This window comes from Chelmon rostratus, chromosome 5 (genome assembly GCF_017976325.1).
Source record: "Chelmon rostratus isolate fCheRos1 chromosome 5, fCheRos1.pri, whole genome shotgun sequence".
Lineage (NCBI taxonomy): Eukaryota > Metazoa > Chordata > Actinopteri > Chaetodontiformes > Chaetodontidae > Chelmon > Chelmon rostratus.
The window spans coordinates 28,457,124-28,484,106 of NC_055662.1; the positions used below are offsets into that span (position 1 = coordinate 28,457,124).

A 26,983-nucleotide genomic window follows, 5' to 3' on the forward strand; every position below is an offset into this window, starting at 1 on the left:
ATTTCAAGAGAAATGACGGCTGACTCCCCGCTATCAGACATTTGAATTTTTCATCTCTGCAGCTATTTTTGAGTCGTCTTAATGTTGTCCTGGAGTGCAGAGTATTTTTAGATTCCATAGGACTCTTCTTTGGTCCGAATGCAGACGAGGATGGTTTCCCGACCCTCACGCATGCTTGACTGGGAACACAACGCCGTTAACCCTCAAGTGCTGCTCACAAGAAAGGCCATAATATGTGTTACTCTGTTATAAGCTTAGGATGATCTCGGAAGAGAGAGTCTGTGTCCTAAATCTGTGTTTCTCTGTGGCTGAAACCTTTACCTCTCTCAGCACTGAGAGCAACATTTAGCATTTTCACCCCTGATTCAGTTTTACTCGATAAGCATCGAAGTTGCGTTTCATTTAGGGATGTGATGTAAAAGCCAGATGCTCGGAGGAGAAACAGAGACGGGTTGATTCCTCCTGGGGGTGAAAAATGGAGAACGGAAACATGTTCTCACCATCAGTAAAACCCTGATTTTAAAGACAAACTGTATCATCTTACAGCTTGGACTGTGTAGAATTCTGTCTATAGCGGTATCTTATACAGTCCTTCCCCTATGACTTCACACTTCCTGTGTTTATGAAGGGAGACAGTGCAACAAGCACTTTCAAGGACTATATTTCATATTTTGGCTCAGAGGCAAACACGAGTTTTTTAGGCATTCTAGGTGGGATCAGAGTGTGAAAGTCTCGTCTCTCTCCCTGCCACTCTGTGCAGCCCTGACAGGCTTTGACAAAGGGAGCTGCGAGCTAACTGACTTGACAACAAGTGCCTGCGACAACCATACAAATTAAGGATGACTTATGATGAAGCATTGTGGTCTGAGAGGCAAGGCAGAAAGTACCAGGACTTAATTTGTGTCAGACTAGCAATGATGGTAATGAATTCCTGCGGTTGGGTTGGACTCTGTGCCAAGGTCTTGAAATTCATGCAGTGAAGATCCTGCATGTAGATGCCGAAAACACGGCACAAGCATTTATTGTATTAGATGTGTTCCTCTCCTTCTTGTATGTGAATCATTTCATCGATTTTACGTCCGTGTCGGTTTTGTAAATAACGCGCTATTTTTGGTCAAAGCTGTGACCGCGATTTTCAACTTCATTTTATGCTATAAGGTTCCCAGGCAATGGAGGCTGATCATTTTATCCATACAGTAAATGACCTTTTATTGAGAATGTCAATAGGAGGATCTGGTTACCTATGCTGAGGGAGAGGGAGGAACTTAATTGCTCCCAGTGAGCGAAGTCTGAGGACTTGATTAGACCTTGAACCACTTCTCATGTTTTTCATTTGTGTGGTGACGACCTTCCTCCTGACTGAAATCAGCCCGGGCTCATTCCATGTCCGCCGCTCTCTGGAGATTCATGCCCCAGTGACTCCAACTGACTGCTGACTTCATTCCGGTAACTCCGAAAAAAAAATCTGTTAACTCTTTAAAAAGCATAGACTTCATTATATCCACTCTGAAGAAATTCATTTCATGAGCAGCCGTTGGGTCTGTAGAGCAGACACGATCTAAGTGCCACTCAAGGGCTTAAATTACCTAAAATCCTAACCTAATTTGGTACAACTCCCTTTTTTTTTTAAACAAAATGTGTGTCCAGTTTGGAATAAAAGTCTTTACAGTTAATCAAACAACCAGCTGAGGGAGGCATTCGAAAACACTTTATAATTTGTGATTTTTTTAGCTGAAAATATTAAGTTGAATCTGCATATCTTGGTTAAACATAGCGTGAACACGTCGATGTTGACGGCTGTCGTCTTTTAAAGCTCGTTATTAGATGAAGGAACTACAGCCACACGAAAAAAGAGAGGGGGAAAAAAGCGGAAATCACAATTATAGCGCTCAACTGACTCACCTGCCATTAGCAAGATGAATTAGCTGGGTCCACGCTAGTGACAACAGCTACAGAGGGAAAATGATCCTGGTGCCTCGTAGACCTGGGCTCCCAGACACCACCAGGAAGCAGACAGGGGCCACACAGACCCCAGAGACCCGGAGAGAGAGAGGAATAAACAAGATAAACACATTTACTAAGGCTGCGATTGTGTGGAAGAGTGATAGGGCTTCACTTCATGTGCAATAAAATAAATTATGCAGCACAGTGGTGCAGATTGTCGGACAGATCAACATAGCAGCCGCTCTGCTCACGCTGCCTTCTCCGGCCATTCTGAGAGCACGATGAAGCTAAACGCAGAGGCATGTGAGAAGTCTCGAACGTGAACGCACACAGTGTTGTTTCAACGCTTCTACCCGACCATTCTTTCCTTTAATCACGATAAGCCGGTGTCAGTTAATCAAAGGTCTGCAGGCTTGTTGTGTGCTGCTGTTAACAACACACAGCTGCTGCCTGCAGGAAATGAAGTTTCATCGAACAGGGAAATGCTAACTGAATAAAAACACACAAATAAAATGTACATATATGTAAAGATTATGTTTATGATTCTATTGTATGTAAGAAAATATGTTTTGTTGGTGTCACGTTATCATGTTCTGTTCCAGCATCAGCGTCAGCGGTTCATATCTACATGGTTGAATCCCATTCAAGTGTATTTTTCCCAAACATGTTGCCCTTAAAACCAAATATCACCCACAACACAATTCAAGCATAAACACCCCCCCTGGAACCTACACTTCCCATGATGCAATGGGGCACCCCTTTAAAGAGCTTGCCAGCCCGTGACTGTAAAAATGCAGGAACACATTTATAAAGAAATTTAAAGCACCTTCATCCAGTAATTATCACTTATTCCCACATGGTTTCGGCAGGTCAGGGTGTTCACCTCAGCATGAATACAGACAATAAAGCTGCCTGTAACTTCACTCATGATGTGTGAGATTGTTATGAGGCCACATGTGCAGGAGGGAGGGTGTTGGAGGATGTTGCCCTGGGCTTGATTTTTGCACATCGCTGGATTAAAGTGACAAGAAGCCCAAAAGTAATCTGTCGCGATAAAAGCCGAATGTCCACATGAACACGAGCTCTTCCTTCCTCGTCATTTCGAGCGGTCAATATCTGTATGCTCGTCAGGTTTGATGGCCGGGGGTGGTCCAATGACTGATGGCATGTAAAATATGACATCCTGCCAGTGGGCAGCTTTTTTGAGCGCTGCGCCAGTGAGGTCGCCGGTCTCCTAATGACTTCCTCGGGGTTCAGAGCCGGCCTCCTTCCTCTCTGCAGCCCGGAGTCCCCATCCACCCGCTGCATGGCCGTCAACACTTAGCTCCAGCCTCTCTGCTTGTTGTCCTTAATCAATAATCGAGAATAAAAACACCTTTACATTTAAAAAAGCACCTGAACAGAGCATTTTTTGTTTAGCCTCCATAGCTCACACACACTGAGTGAATATTATTTTTGTGCTTTTATTATGTTAACTACTAATCTCGGTGACTTGGAAGGATTAAATGTCCCATTCAAGTCCCTGCGAGAGAAAACAGCTAAAACTCTGCTCGCTGGACAAATACGTCCTCGGTATAACCGCCTCACATCTGTATTTGTTCTGCTCTGAATCATAGGTGGCCCAAAGCTGTCTTGATAAATAGCTACTCCAGGCAAGTATGGTGTATGCTCTCTGACACTATAGGTCACATAACCTTGTTGTCGGGACTAAGACTAATGCAATGTGAAGTGTCAAGTTATTATACTGAAACTAGACTGTGGAGCGGAACCCGAGCCACTGTGGTGATAGCAAGTAGGTGAAACAAGGCAAGGTGAATGTAAAAAGGTCATAAAAGGAGGAGATACTGAGCAAATGAGAGGGTATGGGAGGGAAAATATTCGACACTAAGTGGGTCTTGTTGGTAGTGAAAAGGGGCGCCGAGGTTCTTGGTAGTCGACGTAAATTATAATTGGCTGCTCTGAGCTGGAGCGATGCAACACAACACACAATGCTGACTGGGTAGTCGCACATGATGCCAGGAAGGGAACGTGTTTGTTTATTTCAGGAGAACTAAATAATGCAGTAATAATCCTCCTCACCATGTCTCCCGAGCAAATGCCTCAGCACCTGTCAGGAATTTGCAGTATGTTGTCTATTGAGAGAGTTGCAAGAAGAAAACATGTTATTATTACAAAGCCAAGTAAACTAAAGTAATTGTCTGCAGATGGCAAAAACAAGCCACAGCTGTTAATACAGTGTGAAACATAAGATATGAAATATAAATGTAGCAGCGAGGGACTGAGAACAAACTGCATCAGACCAGAAGCTAATGACTTCCCATTACACAACGTAGCCTATAGCCACACTGCACTGGTGCATGTAGGAGGGAAGATGTGCTGCAAAAATTAGCTATTTCACACAATTACCAGAATCAGAGCAGCTGGATGGTGGATTTCAGGTTTGGAGATCGTTCAGAGGAATTCTTTACTGTCGTGTTTTTCACTTCCATCGTGTTTTTCAGACATTAATGTGAGCTCAGACTAATCCTGATGAAACGAGGCTCGGTGAAGCCACGACAGTCGAAGCAGCACTTCGGTGTTTCGTGAAATACGTGTGTTTGCTTTTGTGCTGAGACATAAATGAGAAGATCAACGCTGCTTCAAAGTCCGTCCACTAAATATAAACCTACAGCCGGCAGCAGGTTAGCTTAGCTTAGCATAAGCACTCAAAACAGGTGAAACAAGTAGCCTAGAAAATGATGCCGTTTTACTGCAAATTAACGCTGAATGAAAACGGTGTGGACACACAGTCTGAACATGTATGAGAAGACGGACTCGGCTAAAATGAAGCCAAAACGAAGATGCTGTGTAACAAAAGATGATGCATTACAAGCTGCACCATGCTAAGAAATGCACTTCCTGTCTCCTAAATGGACACGTCCTGTTGGTGGATGTCAAAGTAATAGATATTAGATTTGATTGAAATGTCTGTGTTGCAGAGACGAAGACAGAAAACAGGTCCAATTATTACTTCAGTGACTCTGTGGTGAAAGAATCGGTCATAGTCTGAATTGATCAGAAAAGAAAAAACACTTAAATCCAACATTGTGATAATGATGGTCAAACAGTAGTTTACTTTGGAGTATTAGAAACTCAACTCAAGTATAGAAAAGTCATTACAAGTTCACTTTTACTGTTTGTGCTTCATTTGAAGTATGTTTGACAGATACTTTTCAAAAGTCTATTTCTAAATAGACGTCATTAAGCTCTACTAAAATGTATTAAAATGAATATTCTAATTCTGCAGCACTTAAAGTGGTATTTCAAAGTGCTTATGAAAAGTGGACTTTATATTTATTGTATTATAATTTGTACTTAGTTATACTAAAATGCTAATAATTTTAATAGTGATAAAGTGTATTTATGAAAAGTGAACTTATTTTCATGTCCTTTGTAAAACACTATCAGCAGCTTAATTACAGTGAACTTTAATTTCAGTTAATTTGAAGTTAATTCAAGTGTATTTCCAACACACAACTTCTGATTTTCACTGGTGGACTTTAGTTCACTATTTACACTTGAAGTATACTCAGGACTCAAGGACCACTTCAGTCCACATAAGTTTACTTGAAGGCGACAAAAATAACACAAATTGTGCTTTGTACATTCTTCAAAAAGTCTAAGTGAGTATAATATTTTTTCACCAGAAACCATCTGTAAAAATGTGCTTGACGTGTGTTTTGATTTTTCCGTTTTCCGGTGGCGTGGAGGAGGCGGGGTTTATGAGCTATAATGCAACCAGCCACCAGGGGGCGATCAATGTGTTTTGGCTTCACCTTTCCAGAGGTGTCACGTCATCCATCTTTACATCCCGTCAATGGTCTGAACACACAGTAAGACAAATGGTCGGTTCTCTTGTGAAGTGAAACAGGATGGACGTGCAGATCGGCTCATAAAGACTCTTTTCTTACCGTCCGGCTCTTTACGCTAAACTGAAGTGACAGTAGTCATGATCCTATGATGCCTCCACAGCTGACACACTGCAGCACAAAGAAGACAGACAAACAGACACAGGAGAAGAAGAAGAAGAAGAGCAGAGAGAAGCATCTCGCTGCACTGCGAGCAGTGATCTGTATCTGTGCTGCTGGAACGAAGCGCCGAGGCGATACGTTAGTCTTTCATTTCATTTCAGAGCCTCGTTGCACGAAGAACAAATGACTGTAAACTTGGAACAACTCCTGTGTTGCAGCAGCAAACAGTGATGAGGGTGGACGACGAGGTTCGTCCAGGTTATAAAACTCAAATTTGACTGTAGCGCTCCTTTAGTGAAGCGGAAGCTTTTGATAATCTTTCCCAGCGTGTTGTCATCCTTCTTTGAATCACATCCAGCTCGAGAAAACGCAGCAAAGGATATTTAACCAGCCATTTTATGTTCTGGAAAAATAAAAAAAACATCAGTGGCATGCAGTCACAAACATGCTGTCACTTTAGGTCGACCTGTCACTGTCTACTGTTTTTAAAGCTTGTAAATGAACTCTGTCTGTTGTCTGGTGGGCTCATTCAATGACCCACTTGCCTAATCTTGGATAACAAATTAGTTCAGCTGCTTTATCTTTTTTCCAGAAGTTGACAACAGGATCATTTGTTTTTGGGTGTCAGGACATATATCCAGGAAAAGACAGGGAGACAGAGATGAGACACACAGAGACAAAATCCTGGATGGCATTTGAACAAAGAATTTACATATTATACTTAAGATCTTTAAGCCACTCGGAGATCAACGTTTAATCAGTAGTTAAAGCATTATTTTAAATAATAAATAAATCAACATATTGAAGTCTTGTCCTGACATGTCCTGTATAATCATGAAAGAGGACAAGATGTCTCCAGGAAAGAAGACAGAAGCAGCCATATTCTCACATTTCCGTCCAGTAAAAGCTCCCTCAGCCCTCAGATGTCTCCGTGTCTCATTCTCATGTCGTCTCAGGTCCGTTTTTCATGCCGCTGCCCAGCCACAAGTTTAGGGTGCGCCCTTGATTCAGCGCTCATTTTACGGCGCTCTGCCAATTTAATCAAATTTCTCCATCAGCCTTAACAGTTATACAATCGCCCTGCCGGCTCATGCTCGTACATACCATGCACCGAATTCAAACATTCACAACAGAAACGCTGTCCTGGACTTTCCTTTAGAAAACACTGCAGACACACGGAGGGCCTGGGGAGTGCAGGGGTTCAGTTCGACTGATGCACACACTTAAAGGATAACTTTTTACAACCTGGACCTTATTTGTAGCATTAAATACGCCCATTTACTCACCCAGACAACTTCGGTGGCATTTGGAGTCGTTTTGAGGAAATTAGCCCCAGAGGAGCGGCGCGTATATCCGTATAATGCGAGTACTCGGGGCATCCATGCGCAGCCTCTATATAACGCATAATCTGCAGAAACTCGTTCATATTCCAATATTTTGTTATGATATGCTGGTGCTATTCCCCTCTGAGCCCGTGGTGGCATGTTATCAACATCCAGCGTCTCTAGGCAACTACCTCTGACGTGAATGATGTCATTACCGAACGCCGCGCGCTGCGAGCAGCCGGCCACAACACGGCTGACTCTGCGGCGGTCGGCTACGAATACGCAATAACGAACCATAGCTGTGCCAAACTACAGCTAAACTAGCCGACCGCCGGCTCAGAGGGGAATAGCACCAACATATCAGAACTAAATATTGGAATATGAACGAGTTTCGCCGCAGATTATGTGTTATATAGAGGCTGCGCATGGATGCCCCGAGTACTCGCATTATACGGATATACGCGCCGCTCCTCTGGGGCTAATTTCTTCAAAACGACTCCAAATGCCACCAAAGTTGTCTGGGTGAGTAAATGGTCGTATTTAATGCTACAAATAAGGTCCAGGTTGTAAAAAAGGAAAGTTATCCTTTAATGCTGGAGTTTACTGCAAATAAACCAAAAATCTGCCAAAATAAATCACAGTTTCAATGCAATTATTGATCTCTATCAAAAATCACGAACACAGGAAAAACACTATACAGCATAAACACACATCTTCTTTCTGTATTATACATGGCCTAATTCAGTTTAAGGTAATAGTTGCACTATTCTAATGATAGACTGTCTAAATTACACCCTAATGTTACACCAAGCTGTCCTAGATGTCAGGACTCTCCCGTTTCTTTAGGACACATGTCTTGGTCATGCCCATCTCTGTATGGGTTCTGGTCTTCCATCTTTCAGTCACTCTCAGCGATACACAGCAAGACACTGCAACCTGACCCTTGGATAGCCGTTTTCAGGGTAGTCAGTGATGAGATAAAGCTGTCCCGTCTCCACAAAGATGCAACTGCCTTTGCATCGTTGCATGCCCGTCGTTTGATGCTGTTGAACTGGAAGGGAAGAACCCTCCTGCTTATGTTCAGTGGATTAGAGAAGTGATGTTGGGATTGACTCTGGGTAAAATTAGGTATACAGTACGCAGGTTGGAAGATAAATATGACAGAACCTGGTCACAGTTCATAACTCATATGAAGAGCCTGCCTTTTACCTGACTCCTGGTTCTTATTTACTAATGTTTTGTCTGCCACCCGGGTCTTGCTTTGGGTCTATATTTTGACGGTTAGGACCTTTTTTCTAACGCCAGAGGTCCAGAATTTTGGTGTTATCACCATATTGAGTCTGTACGTCTTTTGTGTGTGTGTGTGTGTGCTGTGATGTGTTTGTGGGGACGCCACCTGGATGGGGTGAGGGGTGGGGGATGGGTCCACAACTTTTGTCTCGATTAATGATGCATATTTCTTGTAATATGTAAAAATGAAAAATAAAGTTGAAAAAATAAAAATCACAGACACACAGTGCGCTGAATTCAGCTTCAGGTGTTGAGCTTCCCAGTATTTCCAGTCACAGCTTGGTGGAAACATTCAGCGAGCCTAACTGGAACGTGAACCGCTGTCAAGACCTGTGGAGCGTTGGTGTCAGTGGATGACATCCCCGCCTCTAAAACACACCTCGCATCGTTTGTTTGTGCGCAGAAATGACGCACATGCTAACATTTTCCTAATGTAAGTAAGGGATTAAGTACGAATGAGGCCATGAGGGACAAATTTTAATCAAAAGCAGATGCTGCTCCTCTGTAGATCAAATGAATTTAAGAGCTGTCACCGTAATCAGTTTTATATTACGGTGCTTAAACCTTTGGTGGCTTTATATGAAACAGCGCTCCATAGGTTGCATCTATCATCTGCCTCGGTGACTTGCACCTGCTTTCTAAGTTGTGCACTTCAGTAAATGGTGGTGGCTCAGTAATGAAGCCAAATTAGAGAAGTCCAAACCTTAAGTAAGTGCAGCTACTGATTAATTAAGTTACATTAGATGATTTTTATTGTGCATTGCCTGCATGTGTGTGAGAGAGAGCAGAGACAGATGCAGGTCCTGTTTCTCTGCTCTTTTCTTTTTTTTTTTGACTTGGTGTCAGTATATTTGAGCAGCACAAAGGCAGCCCTCGCTTGCTGACACGCGTCTGCTAAGAGGTAAGGCAAACATCTGTCTCCTGTCACAAGCCTTCACACGCCTCCTTTTGCCCAACAAACTCTGATAAGCCCCCATCAGCTCAGAGACGAGGCCTCGTGTGATCGTAAAGCAATCTTCAAGCACCAAAATGGGTGAATGGGCTGAAATGAAATTGAAAATGAACTCCTAAAGATGTAAGGAGAGGTAGGATCAAATGTTAATTAACTCCACTGTTTTAAGCTCAAAGGCCACACAGGACTCATCTCTTAATAGAAGTCAGTGGAAGTCTCCGGTCCATTATAGTCCTGCTCAGTAAATCAAACCCCTGTACGCTGCTCTCAGGCTCACGTCTCTGGCTTTATGAGCATCTCATGAAGCGAGCTCTAACAAAGCAAAATCATTATCCAGGGGTGATATTCCAGGAGACGTGAAATAGGAAGTTAACCAGATGTGTTAAAACTGAAATGAAGGGAAATGGTGGATTTCTCTGTTTGACATGCATCGCTCACAGAAAAGCCCTGAAACAGGACATCCTGCATGTTTGTGTAAAGTCTTCACAAAGCACATGATTTTGGACTAATGTCACGTTTTTACTGCAGCATGCTCACCATTAACTCTCATTCAAATGCTCTATAGGCTGAATAAAATCAAAACAACTAAAGTTTGCTGAAGAATTTACTGAAAAGTGTCAGAAAACCAATCTAGAGGGTTATGTTATGTTCATATAAGGACTATATAACCATTTAATAAATGGTTTAGTCGTAGGTATCAGTCCTCCTCCGGTGGGCACCAACACAATAAGTGGATGCTGGTGTATAAACAGATAAAACTCAGCTGCAATAATATACAATGTGTCTCAGCAGGAGATTTAATTAAAATATCTAAAAATGTCCTTATAGATGCTTACAACTCCATTATAGAGTGTTATTAAGCATCCATTAAATGTATAAACAGGGGGAAATAAACAGGTTGCCAGGGTTTTTAATACCTGTAAGCTAAACCTTGTCCCTCGTATTAAACGCTGCACACAAACAAACACAAAAAAGCAGGATTTTAATGGCAAAACGCGCCGAAACACGTCAAAGCTGCTGATCCACAATCTACAACCAACAGTCACATTTAACTGTTACTGCACGTGCTTCTCTCAACATCTGTCTCTTCAAATCTCCTTCGGTGGGAGCTGGTGAGATTCGTGTTTGCCGTGTCGGGTGCTCTAAGCGTCTGGACTGTGGACTCGTCATCATGTTCGCAGTTTGCTTCGGGAAACTACATCAAATGAACGAGCTGCTGTGAATGAGCTGATATCAGCTTTCAGAACAACCTGCTTTCTGGAACACGACTCATGTTACTTTGTAATGAACTCAGATCTGTGAGGGTTTCCTCATATCCCATCTTTGATCAAGGATCAAAGCTACAACATGTTGCATATTTGGACTCAAACTAACATATTTTATTCTGGTATCGCACTTCCAAGGCTTGCAGAAACTGGGAATTTATTCAAATCAAATCTAAAGTGAAGAACAAACTAGTCGCAGACGCTGTGTTTTAAGGGCTCCGTGTGTACTCTGCTGTGCATATAGAGTCACATTTAAGAACGAAAAATATTTATGTGCTCATGAATTCCTGTTTGAAGCTCCGACCAATTGAATTTAGCAACAGTGCGATGAAATTACAGCTTTTTACATTTTAATATAAACAATCTCTCTATTGAAATCCAGAGTAACATGGGTCTGTGAACAATGCTCAATAAGCTATAAATCAAACCGTGAAAAAATCACATTTTATATTTAATCTAATATGAACTCTACCTTAATAATACAAATGATATCTTTCTCTAATTTAATTGGCACTGGCTATGTGCATATTGCTAATATAACTCTGGATTTCCATATTTAATGATGCATGCTTTTCATGGCGAATTTTACTTAGAAAATGTCGCCTTTAATGAACCTTAGACAAATCTCTAATAGGCATAATCTCAGAAAATGTAACTTCTTTATTTAAAAGGTTCTGAGGCCAGTTTTGCTGAGTGCAGTACTTAAAATCCAATAGTTGGAGTCCCGAGGAGGAAAATGTGTCTATTTGTAAAGGTAGAATGAGCAAATAGATTGTAATCCAAATGGCAGGGTTCAGCAGCGCTGGACTTCAGACTCCAAATGCTTTCATAATTCCTGTGAGAGGAGATATGCACACTCCATTTCATTAGGAAAGAACGGTCTTAAGCAGCATCGGCGCAGAGAAAACTAGCACTACATGTTAAATGTTCCAAAATCTCCCTCAAGCATTTGGAAATCTGTGTCACGGGTGTGTGATATCCGGATAAAGATGTGATTTCCAGAGAAAGGTGTTCAATAAGTTCTGCACTGGTTGAGTGGACAAATATGCTCTCCCGGGAAACCGTCTGTGCTTTTGCTTGAATTAAACTCGTGCTTTGCTGCTACATCTCTTTTCTCTTTTTCCTGTCTGTGTAGAAATCCAAACAAATATGTAACATGCACACACACACACACACACAGAGAGAAAAATCGCAAATTAGCTGCACCTCATGAGTGGGGATACTCGATTTGCTGCAGCGTAAAAACACACTGTCAAAAACCCACGAGGGTCAACAACTGAGAGACACAAACGCTGGACATAAGCACAGGAGGAAGAACTCTGCTGAGAAAATGAGGATAAATGGATGTCAATCTCCATGTGGAATTGGTAACCAATGATCCATTAAGGCAGCCTTTCCACAACAGACAGACAAAATAGCCTGAATTAGAAGTGGCTGACATTTCAGTTAATTGCACTAACCACGTCAGCTCCACAGCAGCTGCAAACCAGGTTAAGTCTTCTTCTACCCACTGTGTAAGGCAGGAGCTTCTTCTACATGGGCATGCAAATGATGAATAATGATTCAGAAGACGAAATCCTGCCATCAAATGCTGCAAAGTTGCTTAAAAACCTGAAAACGCATGAAGGTTTGATCATGGATGAGAGGAAACAGAAGCTGCGGGAGGAGAAAAGCGGCGAACCTCCGGCGGAAAGAAAGCACGACTTGCTGTCATGAAAGCAAAAGGTTTATTCATGTTTGAAATTACACAACTACCACAAGGAAGACTTTTCAGTCCAGGGTGTAGTCTGGTTAGAAAGAAACACTAAACATCTTTAATACATTAGAATCACTGCCACAAATCGTTTGTCATGACTTTTCAGTTTCAGAATCACATACAATAGAAAAAAGAGAAAACAAGTTTTGAACCCTGTTGAACAGAGCTGAGAATGTACAGTTCTGAATACTGAAACCTCTATGCATTACAGTTTTTATAGTGATTTTTTTCCTTTTCTTTTTTTGCATGATTTAGTAACAAGATGAGCAACATTCAAAATGTTTGTTTTTTTCAGTATTTACAACAGTTTCACTGTTTGCTGTTAATTTATCAACAATGTTCATCATCATCATCATCGCACCCCGTCGTAAAAGCCACAGACCAACAACTTCACCCCAACCCCCCCTCCCTCCCTCCCCTCCCCGTCCATTTGTCATGGTATTAATATCGTTATCATTTTCATTTTTTTATTTTTGTCATTTTCAGTTGCGGTGCAGCAACAGCATTTTATTAAAAGATTAAAATATACATTAGATTACATAGAGGATGGAGAGTTTACAGTGTTACAAGATGAAATAACTACATAAAAACGTTAAATAAGGACAAAAGAAACCATGGTGGTGATATTGTTTAGAGGTAGTAAGTGAGCACTCTAAGCTACAGAAATGTTGGAAATTATTGGTTGGTATGAATTTGAATGAGGTAATAAAGCTGTGTATTGATTGGTGGGGTGTATAATTACTCTTAAGCTATATTATGTACAACTTTTCCTGTGTATAACGGGGGCCCACTCCTGGTGCCGTGAAGGAATGATCTACTGTGGGTGGATTTGTTGATAAGCAGTACAAAAAAAATGTTTACATATGTACATACTAAACACCAAATTATAAAATATGGAAGTGGTGTCATGTTATAGTCAAGCAATCAATTACACTTCTTTATGTTCCAGAGTTTGAATAGTCGTCCCCTTCTACTAATGTATACGGCTGTAAGGCAAAAATAAATCTTGAAAGTAACTACAAAGCTGCCATTGAGCTGTCAACAGCAGCATTGTTGAGTTGCTGGACAAGATTGCGAGCGCATTACAGTCAAAGAAACAGCTGCTTTAATCTATGTGTTGTATGAACTGGACGGGAACTCAATTATCAAAATGGAGAGCAGTAATTAAATCAAGAATCAAACAAACGGCCGTTTAAAAAGTCATAAATGAGAAGGAACAGAGTGTCATCCGGTGTTTGAAGTTCAGATCCTGAAGGTTGATCATCTGAGGGCTGTTTGCTATCTGTACGTGCGTGTGCTTACCCCTACGACTAACAAAGAAGAGCATGGCGGTCAAAGTGGAGTCATGAAGACGGAAAGAAAACACCGAACGATCAGGAAACGCTGGCCGATGGTGGCGGGGGATGTCGCGGGAAATTTGAAGGTACGGGAAAATTCAATCTGCCGTGAAAAGTTTTTGCGTGTCCTCTGCTGTTGGCCAGCCGGTCGAAAGAGTCCGAGCCCAGTTTGAGGCGAAGATGCATTAATGGCGGATCAATTCGAGGTATCGGAGTGCACGCTTCCTGGTCCTTCCGTCGGAGAGATCACAGAAGACGGAGTCGTCGCATCTTGCCATCCCCCATTAGCCTGGGACACAAACGGGAAAGGTTGAGATTACAAACACGCTCTCTGCAACACGAGCGCGGCGCGTTCCCAAAATGTAACACAACACCCCCAATATGGAAATGAGACTCATATTCTCTGCTCGTGTCAGCTGATATCACGCTGTTTGCCACACAGTGACGCTGCTCGATCGCTCCGGCATTCTCCGCATTACGGCGGCATCAGCAAAGACGCTCTCGGAAACAAATTCGTCCCGCGTCCCGACCAATGGGAGCAGCCCCCGAAATCAGTGTCTAAGCAGATTTCAGCAGCGGCCGACAGCTTGTCGCTACATATTCTCCTGTCAGTCAAGAAGAGGGAGGGCTCGGGCCGGGTGAGGTGGGGAGAGCTGAGTGGAAGTGACAGGGCAGGGCCTCTCCAAGAGAGCCAGTCTTAGCCAGCCTGACTTTGCTTTGCTCCAGGCGCGACCTAGCCTTTGCTGGATCCTCCTACGTCACCAGCTACACAGCTAAAGGTTAGTCTATGCTAATGGATCTACGAGGCACTTTCAGGGTTGTTGCTACAAAACAGGAGCTGCGTCACAATTTGACTTGCTCAAAAATGTTTTATTGCTGTGCTCCTCTTGCTCCGATTGGCTCTTTTTCGTGAGCCTGCTCAGCGCCGTCAGATGCTGCTGTTGTGTGTGTGTGTATGTGAGGGGGGGGGTCGTGCTGAGCTGTGGTGAGCCAGTAGGCACAGGTCTACACTCGCATGGAAGTGAGAAACCTTGTGAGAAAGTGAAAAACACTTGATCCTGGTAGGAGCTGACATGTCTAAAGAGCTTATAGCAACAAGGCTTCAGCAAAGCCAAAATGACACCAAAAGCAGCGAATGCTGGCGACAGCCCCCCCCCCCTCCTCCATTTGTTTACATCAAATATGTTCATTTTTGTCACAGAAAGCATTTTTTTTATCATTTCCAGTAAAACCGCTGTGAATAAGATACCTTACTTTTGATGCTTAAGCTTTAAATAATGTTAAACATGCGTGCGTTTTACCCAACAGGCGTAACAATGCAAAGAGAGCAAATACTGAGGCTCAGATATACTGCAGACAGAGAGAGAGAGAGATGTCTGATAGCATTCCTCTCGCTCTCTCTTCATCCTCTCTCATCAACAAAATTAATCTTTACTCTGATAGCTTCAGATTATGCGCTCCTTTACAAAAAGGCGCCATATCAAACCTCATCAAGGAAGATGGAATTCGTGTCTGGAAAAGTGCCGCAGGCGATCACATGTTCACATTTTATCATGAAGATAAGGCAACGGAAGAATTCTGTGAAGCATTTCAAAACAGCTAAATGCGACGGATACCGTGCAGCGAAGCCTTTTTTCATCTCAAACAAAGTATTACAGGACGTTTATTAAAGTAGAGCTGCAGATTTTATTCCCCTGCTGTGTAATGTGTTTTATTAAACACAACTTTTATTCGCATCAGGTGACAAAGTGACGTCTAACACTGTGCGGCACACGCTTTAAAGCACACGCAGGGTTGTGTCTGTCTTTAGCCGCCTTCGTTAAACGACCTCGGTCTCGACAATCTACGCGAGTAGCCAATAAAACCTCTACTTACATTCAAGCCGTGTGGACTGTACATCGTGTTTCCCCCCAGAGCATCATTGTATCCTGCCGTCTGACTGATAACATGGCGCAGGGTATCCACCTGAGGGGACAGACAAGGTGGACAAGCTGGTCACCTCAGTGTCTCGAAGCAGGCCAACACTAACTGCAAACATGCTCGGTGAAGCAACAGATACTGACTAGTGTGAAATCACAAAGGGACTCCTGAGACAGCGAACGTACTAACCAGATTTGTAACACAGCTAAAAGATTCTCTAATGAAAAAAGGCAAAACTGACACTACAGCATGCTCGGATCTATTGCGTTTTCTATAAAGGCTATGAGACAGTAAGTAAAAACAAAAGTGACAATAACGGAACAAAAACACTACGGCTCTTCTAAATTAGCTTTTATTTTGACCGTAATCATGAGGAAGCATAGATTTTTTTTGTGCATGGTAGCGACTGTGTGTCAGTTGTGAAGCTGCGTTAAACTTACAGAATGGAAGACGTCAACAACACACAATAACAGGATGAGACAGGAAGATAGCAATATAGAATACAGAAAAAAATAATAAAAAGGGAAAACACAGTACCAAAAACCCAAATACCAACCCAAGAGTTCAAGTCAAAGCCAAATGCATTCACAAAATCTTTACTCAAGGTGTTTGGAAGAGTGACCAGTAAATTGTGGCATGATAGTAGTGGGGTGGGATTATATTTTGGTTGCCAAAATATTCCATCCAAAGCGAAAAAGTCAGCCAACACGTTAGTCAATGGGAGGTTACAGGAGGCCTCGCTGTGGCAATTTTGAACTGCCCTCGCATGAGCAGCGTGCATTTCTTATTTTCTATTTTTGGTTGTGCTTCAGACTGCACTGTGGATGGCTCAGTACACAGGCAAGACAAGGACAGCTCTCTGCACTGGTAGTCAGGAACTGTCCCTGATTGTGGATCCTACCTGTGACTGTACATTGGCTCCGACTTGTGCCCCTTGGTAAGAATCCCCATTCAGACTCTGCATGCTCAAGAACATGTCCCCAGAGTTTGGGAGGTTAAAAGAACCTGAAGAACCTGGAAAGGGAGGATGTAAGTAGCTGAATACATGAGAAGGCTATAAAGGGAAAGCACACACACACACACACACACAGACACACACACACAGACACACACACACACGTGTCTGCATACACAGACCCAACTCAGGCAGAAAAATACACTGAAGAAAGACTCCCAAAAAGCAAGCAACTACAAGGGTGAAGGCAGGAAAGGAAGGGAGGAAAAGAAAGGAACAGAAGAGGACGATGTGCAGAAGGACTCGAGAGGATCGTTTTTACGAATGGACACAAATGAAATGAAAATCACATGACACAGGGGGACCGGTTCTATATGCGGTTGGTCGCCTAAGCTCCCAATTGTTCCACATCGCCTACTTCCAATCTAACGTTGGCAAGGAGGTATCACATGGTAAATGACAAGGACAATAAGAAGCTTATGAAAAGAGCAGTACCAGTAAACATGTTGGTTAAAAGAGTGTTTTTGCTCTCTGCAGAATCCAGCTGAAACTCTTCATCTTTCATCTGGAATCCTGGGTGCAAGAAAAAGGGACCACTTCATAAGCTTACCACATCCCGACGCAGGTCAACCTAGTCCAAACTCAGCATTACATTTCTCAATAAACCGCACTAAACATGCCCTTTCAGGCTTCCTCTTGCTACATGACTCGTATTCAGTATCATATAATGCCACTTTGATATAACATTATTACTGTAGGTTAAAATGCTCCCAGCAATTACATCTCACTTTATTTAGCAAAAAAAAAAGCAGCACCATTCAGTGGGACTACATACCATTACATTACAAATGACAGGAAGTTGACAGAAAGTCAAGGGAAAACAAATCCCATGGCATCCTTCTGAATGTTTTTTTATTTTGCCAAAAATACATGTGTTCTCGGTTCACAAGTCAGGAACGCTCTCTTTATGCATGAGTTTGCTTGGCATCAACTGTCTTATAGACAGGAGACACTGTGATCCCCGAGCTGGGAGCAGAGCCTGTCACTCTCGCCTGTGTGAATCGTGCATGAGAGAGCGAGGCAGGTAGGCAGCGGGTTAAGGGCTGAGGTAGAGGGCGCATCTTTTTTTTGTCTGTGTGCAGGAGTGCCTACCGGAGTTGGGTGTGGTAGGGGAGTTGGCCTGGCTGTTCTGCACTGCAGCGGCTGCAGCGTGTGCTGCATTTACAGCAGTCTTGGCGGCATACAGGTTGGCCTCTTCCTGAAACTTGCCGATATTTTTCTTGTACCGGATCCTTTTGTTGCCAAACCAGTTGGATACCTGTGTGGGAGAGCAGAAGGAGGAGGAGCAGAGGAGTCAGACGTCAAGCAGCCACAGCACCGTGCACTGAGCAGTGTGATTGTTTCAAGATGTCATGTTTGGGTCCATCAAGTACCCAATTCCCAGCCCCTGCAGTAATGTCCGCCGGGTACACAAGCTAATTAAGCCATAATCAGGAGCCACTCGTGTCTTCTCATGGATGGGAGCATGACACGCTCTCAGATCTGTCTCCTGACGAAACTAAAACACAAGGGGCTCCTGCTGCACAGACACTTAAGTCAGTGTATTATATATATTCCTCATATCATGGCTGATTGTTAAAGATACAAATCCCTCAGTGAAATTTATGAATCCTCATATTTTACCCTCTAAAGAATACTCGCTGATTCCAGATCAGTGAGTCTTGATGATTGACACTTCATGTAAATACACAAATAACGAATTGTTAAATATTACAGGGCAATGCAAATGCAGCCGGAGGTTGTTTATTATATGTGAGCTGCGTGTCAGATTTAACGTAAACAGAAAAGTGGAAAACATTTTTTATTTGTGTTAAATGTTCATATTTGGCTAGCTCTGCTTAAGTGCTTTAATTAAGAAAATTAAGCATTAACACAGCAATGGTATATGTGTGTGTGTGTGTAAATGTGTGCATGTGTGTGTGCTTTTGTGTGTGTGCTTTTGTGAGAACTTTTGTTTGTAATTATCAAAAACGAGAGTTGGAGGGTAAAGACCTGCAGACACGTGAAGCAGCAAACACAGATTATCAGTCGGTGTTAATTGATATGTTAAAATAGAAAAACAGAAATGAAAGTGTAAAGGCACAAGGAAACACTGCGTTCAAAGGAATGTCTGAAGCTGGGGATTTTCAGATTTCGAGCACTTGGAAATGCTCATTTAGTTGAATTGAAGTGATGACGTCCAGCATCAGTCAGACACTGAAAAGTTGTGCGCGGGGTGAACCTTATGTGCGAATGCTGGCTCTGCAATAACTGTGGAATAATAATGAGATGATGCTTGTTTTTAATGGTTCTATAAATTAGAGTGTCTTGTCGCTGTGCTGCCGCCCCCCTCTCAGGCCCCGCAGCCCACGGCTGGACCAGCCAAAGAGCAGCTGCCCCTAATGACGCTTTATTTAATTTCCACCCATGTGCTTAAATTTTAATATCCCCAGCAGCCCGCCAATGCTGTGGCGTTAAAACTGACTGGATTTGCAGGACATCAGATCATTTCTATCCTGCACGTCTTTGTGCTCTAAATCTTTAATATCTAGGCAATTAAAATTAATGACCATTCAGGCGAGGCCCACTGTTGGCAGGGTTTCCTTGACATCAATTGTTTGATGGGTTTACCTAGAGGTTAAACTAACAAGCAAGGTTTAATTGGAAGCAATGAAAGCCCTGGCCATCATCCTTTTTACTTAACCTGCTTATAGTGGATTGTAGAGCCAAAGACGATGCAATATTCTCACTCTTTGAGACAGCTCACAAAGTGCCCGCAAACCCCAGGAAATCATAGAAAATGTTCCCGAAAAGCCCACCAGTTTGTTTAATTTAACAAAATGTTCATGCAACCAGTGGATTTAACAGAACTGCATTTATTAAAATGTCAGCCGTGGTGTTTGCACATGAAGACATATTTGTATCATTAAGCCTAAGAGTTGACAGCGGTGGAAAACACAAGTTTGCTTTTTGCCGCACAGGAACACACGACAATTCCACACTTTTATATTAAAATGGGATTATTTCATAAGTTGGCAACACAAACTTGAATGACATGAAGCTCGTCCGCAGTGATGGAGTGTGTTATGACTGTTTTCTACCACTACATGGTGTTACAAGCCTGGACACACTCAGCAGCGCTGGCATTAAATCCTCTGGACATTACACCACCCTTCTCCGCTCTGCACACACATTTCTCTCCTGCCCACTGAACTCTGGCTTTAGTGATTCTCGGGTTCAGCTAAATATTGAACAAATGCACTGCACTGTAAGGTGTGGAGCACAACCCAATCTACAGAACTAATTCCCTTTTATCTTGTGGCAGGCCATGCATTCAATTGACTCCTATGTGTGGTGAGAACCAGGTTGTGAGATTGAATTACCTGACATCAGCAGCCTCAAAGGCAGCGATTGTATAATGACCATGCACACTCCTTGCAAGAACACGATACCGTTGCCTTCATGCTGCCCACTAGAGAGGCCGCGGAGCTGTTGTTAATAATTCAGACTATTTCACCCCATTTCAGGTCAATACTCCTCGCTAGTCAATGTAAGGCAATGCAAGATCTGTCTATGATCTGAATATATCTGAGGATACAATGCCCTCAGTCTTAAATACTAAGACAAAGGTGGTCTCACTAGCTGTGATACCATCAATTATACAGGCCACATTAATAATGAATAAGAACTCAAGTCTTGGCTTCTCTAAATTCACTATGATCTGAAATATTGAAAAGTGCCACTCAGAAGAAAAATGTAAGCAATATAAAGGAGTCTTTGCACTGGAGTCTGCCTTAAATGACACAGCCGCTGACACAGATTATATCAGATACAGCCTCCGCAACCCTGACACAAACCACAGCCATCCAATCCCATGCCTTCATTCCGGATTCCAGCAGAGCGCATGCAAAGTGTCAGAGGGCATCAGACGGCGTCCTGCCTTTAGAGCTCATCGTACCAAAGCTGCTTCCTCTAAACAAGCTGGATTCAGTATCCATCAAATCAGACAAACCGACAGTCAGACAACGTGTACGTTCAAGATTTTCCATTTGTGCGTCCGAAGTCGTCACTGCAGCGTTTTAATGTGAGTAAAACACTGGATGTGGACTGCAGGGACCTCCTGAGGTAAAGAGGCTTCGCTCTCGGGGAAGACAACTGTGCCTGACTTGCATTTTAAACGATCCCCGCTCACACGATGCGGGGTGTTTCGTCAGCGATGATCTATCGAGCGGGGCCGCGGACCGATATCGGCGCACCGCTCACGACGGATGGTTTTTACTTAATGAACTGTTTGTGCAATCAACAAAGCCTGCAAAATGTATTTCGGGGGCGTCTGAAAAATTACTTGGGCGAGCCCTCGCCGGGACACGGTGAGGGATAACACACTTAGGGCGCGCTCGGCATCGTGTCGAGCCTCCGACTTTGTTGCTCACTTAAAATGAGCCGAAGCACTAAGAATAAGTCAATAAGAATGTCTGCCGTGGCCCCCGCTTGTCGAGGAGGACGCCACTAATGGGGCCTGAGATGAGCTCAAGTGAATTTTTAAAAGCCCTCTAATTTCTGCGCAGACCGATTCGTCCTCATGGGAACTAGCACCGTGGCACTCAGAAAACAGAGTGGGGCTCCATTTGTGAGGGTCGCTCGCCGTTTCTTTAACCGCTGCAAATCACGCAGCGCTCGCGGGGCGGGCGGGCGGGCGGGCGGCGGGGGGGTTGGGGTAGATAAACTCAGAGACCACACAATTAGCCGACGCTCTACAACAAACAAAAAAAATAATGTGGTAAACAATAGCCAAAAAAGTAAAATTTCATGTGACACATTTGTACACACATAATATGGTGATAACATGGGTGTAGCTTCAAAGCATGAGTCAATCAAACGTAGTCTGTGGTCCTGTGTGACTTGAAGGTGGGATGTAAATGCTTGAAATTCTTATCCGCTCTTTTAAAAAAATGTCAGTTCAAACTTGAACACACTGTAATTCATGATAGCATTAGCATTGATCCGGTGGTGTGAGGGAGGGGGGGGGGAGGTTCTGTGCAGTGGAAAACTGTGAGGCTATTACATACATGAACAAAAGGAGGTACAAAAAATGAAAACAGTGGATCAGGAGAAGTTATGACATACCTGTGATACTGTGATGGTGCTTCCCACCCCCTGAAGGCAAAAAAGAATGGGCTTTTACAGTATCTGACTCTTCATGACTACACTCAATATACCCCTCAACACCCCCTCCCCACACAGAAAAAACACTGCAGATTATTGTATAGATTCATGTTTCTGTGATATTGTGTCTCATGAGGACAACCATAGAACAATAGAGTATCAAAAAAATCTAGATAGTAGTCACAGTCATAGCAGGAAAAAAGAGAGCACAGGATAATAATACTTTGGATGTGGGGGTAGGTGTGAGAGATATTGCCTTCAGGTTTACCCAACAAGGAGGCTGCGCTATATATAAAGTGGGAAAGTCGCATCTTTAGCTCTGAAATGTAACTGTGAATTAGCAGAGTCCTGCAAGGTCACTTGAACAGCAAACATACAGATAGCTACCCGGCATCATCCGGTGCTCTGAAGCGCCGGACTTTAACTGCTTTTCTTAAAGTAATGGATGATGCCATTTTTCTTCCCGGCTTATGACCTGAGCGACTGACCAGGCAACAGAGGGAGCACACATGGTGGATGGGAATGAGAGGGAAAAATGGCAGGGGACCCGGCGTTGGGGCGACTAAGGAAGGACAGCATAGTGCTTTGATTGAGGCCAAGATGATATAGGCCTCCCCTCCCTGTGGCCCTGCTCTGACTGACTGGGACCAGCCTTGACTGAAGCATCATTAGGCAGCCACAATGTCAAGGTTAGCTAAGGACATTGTGTCTTGGTGGTGTGACCCACGGTAACTATCCCTCTAGGCTTTAGCCTTTCCCACCCTGATTACCCACCAGCTACTGTTAGATGAGCACTACCCACCTGGGAAACTGTGATGCTGCACTTCTTGGCCAGCTCCTCTTTAGCCTCCTCGCTCGGATACGGGTTGCTGAGGTGCGAGTAGAAATATTCGTTCAAAATTTCCGTCGCCTGCTTGCTGAAGTTTCTCCTTTTCCGCCTGAGTGGGGAGCAAAATGAGAGAAAGGCCGAGCGAGCCTATTAGTGGGACCAGCATTAACTCATCCATTTGGATTGCACAAATTGCACAATCAATCTCACACATAAATGGTGAAAATAATGAGGAATGGGCTCTAAGGGCCCTCAGGAGCAGAATATCGTGTCCTGCTCCAAGAGTCTCGTCAACACACAGAAGACCAGACTCCAACCAATAAATGACAAGCGCGCACACACACACATACACACACACACACACACACAAACAAACAGTCACAAAACACATACAATGTTTAATTTGGTCTGTTGGTCTGCAATCTCCAGTCCAAGCGTGTAATGTGTAGAGTTTAGTGCAGCGGATGGGTGGGCTTTGTGATGGAGCGCGCAGCCCAGTCGGAGTGCATCTCGGTACATTATAGAAATCACGGCATGCACAGTTGAGCATTGTTCCTGAAGTGCCACAGCCCCAGGGATCTCCAGTAGAAACAAGCAAACTCTAACTAGATCTGGGTCCCCTTCCCTCCCAAGGGCACTACTTATCATGTTGTTGAGCATTTGCTTATTTTGCCTTGTTTACCGCGCTTCACACAGGCAGTGGGCAGCAAATGTGCTTCCACTTGGCTTGTTTGGCCCAAACTTGTGCCGCTCTGCGCAGAGCCCCGCGCTGCACCACACTGTTAGTGATTAGAGTAATCCACAACACCTGCTGATGACCTCCCCTCCATCCATTACACATGACTCGGCCCCCATTTCGTTTGGTCTTAACTGCTCTCAGGTGCGGGGCATGATTGTCTTGAAAATGGATAATGCGTGGAACATGGACGCAATTAAAATCATGCATCTCTGCAGTGCTCACACTGTGTGCTGTGCCAGAAAAGTGGGAGAAGAAACAAACTTCAGGCCTGCACGCAGTCTAAAAATGACCTTGCCCACTGGATTTGCTTATATGGGTCATATGGAAGCAATAAAAGTTTCTAGATACCAAACACATACACACACACACACACATATACGAACACCACACACACGATCCACTGACCTGGCATCAAGGAATCTGGAGCGCAGGATCATGACAGCCTCGCAGGTGCTCTGCTTCAGTTGCATCTGGATGGAGCTGAACTTACGGTGGATGATTCCCACCATGCGCTCAATCTCTTTGGGGGAGATGGGCCGCGTGCGAGACTGTTCCCTCAGCAGGTTCATCACATGGGTAGTGAATTCGTTGCATGCCTGCCAAGCGACAGAGAGACGAAGGCAGCCAGAGTGAGATCAGCAAATCACAACTCGCACAAACTCTCCGGCCGATGCTCTGAAGTTGTGCATGTTTTTCATATAGGAAACGAGTTCATTACGCACAAGCTTTTTATTAAGAGCTTCAACAGAGTGCACTGTTTATACATTACTTTGATGACATAATAGGTGAAGTCATCTTTGAATATAAATGCAGATTTGCAATTTGGCTCGGCCCTAATGCGGAGCGAATTTAAACAGCTTTTCGTTAAACCAGTAGTTCATACATGATTAATTAGAATAACTCATTTACGTAGTGCACACTTTAGCTCATTACTCTGAGTAAAATTCGTTAAGTATTTACATTTAGATAATTAAAACCTGGAAACACCCTTAAGAAAGATGCATTTACTCCAGGCGAAGTGTTGTGTGCCCCCGCAAACCCGCCTCCTCTCTCAGAGAGCACCGAGTAAATTAGTCTAATTTACCTCACTGGCTTGCTGAGGCATCACTGTTACACCTTCTATTTTCACCCATAATGCCTCTGTGTTTAATGGCAGGCTCAGAGTGCTGGGTGAAGGAGACGATCATACTTTCATTTAACACAGATGACTAAGGTGCTCCTTCGGATCTCTATAATCAGCTACAACACAGTGAATAAAACTGCCATTTTTTTCCGAGCTGCTAACACAGTCTCCCACATCACGCATATTCTCTGTAATTTCCTTGCTAATGGAGGGATTATGCTGCTCTGGGTGCTGAGAAATGATGTGAAGTATGAAGTGAGGCTCAACACGTGCATCTGAACACTAGCTGGTAGTCAAAGAACCAAATATCCGTCATTCTCTCTCTTTTTGGACGTTTGAGAAGAAGTGCATGAAGAGTTGTGTAATTTCAAGCAAAAACGTCTTCACCTGCAACGCCTCCGCCTCACCTGCTCATATTTCTCCAGCTCCGTGTGGTAGATCTGTCTGATCTGGGTGAGTTTGGCTCTGTAGTCGGAATGTTCGATGGAGTTGTCGGCCGCTCCGCCCGAGGCCGCGGCTGCGGCTGCGGCGGCCGCGGACCCGCCGCCCTTCTCCGGTCCCGCCACGCCCTCTGCCAGCAGCATGTTGTCTAAACGCATGAGCTGGGGGTCCGGGGGGTCCTCCTCCTGGGCACCACGGATGCTGAGACCTGCAGCAACGCACAAACAGGGACAGCGGGTCAGCTGATGCCATCCGGGGACACGTTAAGACTTCATCATCCAAACAATGAAAAACAAAAACAGATCAAACGGGCGCAGGCTGAATCGCTGCAATCAAAAGCATCATGTCTGCGTAGGGTGCTATAGTGTGATGTTTCCCCTGCAGGTACGAACTGGGTGCCTCCTGCGTATGCGCTGTGTTCCTGTCGCCCATGTCTATGCCTGTTCTCTTTTATTTACACACTGCGCCGCACACTGTGTGTACGGGAAGGCTGACATGACAGCAACATCCATAAACTGACAAATGCTCAATGGTGAAGTGGCACTTCTGCTCTGTGAACGAATGCTAAACAGAAAACTATACCTCTAGTAAGCATCTCTGTCTTTGACACAGAGACGCTGGGAACTCCAAAAAGCAACTCCCGCTTTCCTCATTTCTGTTTGCTTGTAAGGTTTGAATCTTGCATTATTTCCCCATCCTGATTTTGCAATGTCTTAAGAAGTAATAAAAATGAGCTGCTGAAATAAGAATCTAAATACGGCAAAACGAGTGCAGAGTCAATTTTATGTAAAGTGCTAATTCATGAATTCTGTCTTTGCTCTGAGACCCTGCTGTTTGTTTCCTCCGGCTTTCTGTCTCGCCGGTCTGTCAGCACGTCGTAATCACCCGGCAGATACAGCGTACATGCACACCTTGATGCATTGGCAATGCGGCCACGATTCCGGGCTTTGCAGAGAATAAACAAACAAAACAAAACAGAAAAAAGACCGCGGGTTTACAACAAAATCAAGCTCGAGCAATCTACTCTAATAAGTGGATATAAATGTGGCTCAATGGGCAGTAAATACTGAGTGGCTACTCGAACGTTATGATTACCAGAGTTGTTTCAATTCAATAATCCCTCCCGCAATTCAGGGATTTTCAACAGCTCATTACAGCTTCATTAAGATATGGCCAGCCTCTGGATTCTAAATAAGAAGATTAGTGGCTCTATTGTGTCAGCCAGTAGGCATGCAATCAGAGGAGGCCTTTTACCACGCTTTGACCGACTGACCCTGCACACCATCCACAGGAGGAAACGCTCGAAAGAAAACACTCCTCTTCTCCTGCCGATCTTTCTCACAAACACGTTCCTGAATAACAAAAATCAGGAAACACATCATATTGTGGCGGCTCCTCTGATTTTTTCACCTCTGTCGGCGTTTCGTTCGGCTGCAGTGCCACCGAAAAACAAATTTGCCTCTATTTATGGATCGGCTGGCTTTGAGTCTTTTAGGTGTAATGGTGTGAGAGGAGTGGATGAATGTGGCTATTTGTGTTGGAGACATTGAGATGCTGGACAAGGCTCCATCAGGCTTGCAGAGCCAAGCCATCCATGTGGACAATATGCCGCTGCTCCACTAACCCTCATCCACATCACGCTGCATCTGCACAACTCCACCCAAAGCTCTCGTTCTGGACGGGCTCGACTGTTTCTCTTCCAGTTTGTGCGGCATGAAACAAAATGGCACATGATTCAAATGTTGACTGACCAGATGCCTGGCTGCATATCTCAACGTGCTCTAATAGCTGGTGGTTTGTCTGCCACTACAGCTCATATTTTCCTAATTCAGTATTTACTCCCACTCTCTGATTCAACACAAGCTCAGCAGGCTGCACTTTCCTTCGTGCTG

At 43.8% G+C, this 26,983-nt stretch overlaps 1 protein-coding gene across 1 annotated transcript in view; it reads right to left on the minus strand.

Moving 5' to 3' along the window:
- Window positions 1-13,680: 13,680 nt before the first annotated feature.
- Window positions 13,681-26,983, minus strand: part of pbx3b (pre-B-cell leukemia homeobox 3b) — a 54,613-nt gene continuing 41,310 nt past the window's right edge. The window contains exons 3-9 of the mRNA XM_041936941.1: window positions 25,058-25,299; window positions 23,933-24,123; window positions 22,762-22,897; window positions 17,907-18,072; window positions 16,701-16,813; window positions 15,755-15,844; window positions 13,681-14,168 (exon numbers count right to left, since the gene is read on the minus strand). Of these exons, the coding sequence (XP_041792875.1) occupies window positions 14,076-14,168; window positions 15,755-15,844; window positions 16,701-16,813; window positions 17,907-18,072; window positions 22,762-22,897; window positions 23,933-24,123; window positions 25,058-25,299 (1,031 nt within the window). The 3' untranslated portion in view covers window positions 13,681-14,075. The remainder of the gene's footprint in view (window positions 14,169-15,754; window positions 15,845-16,700; window positions 16,814-17,906; window positions 18,073-22,761; window positions 22,898-23,932; window positions 24,124-25,057; window positions 25,300-26,983) is intronic.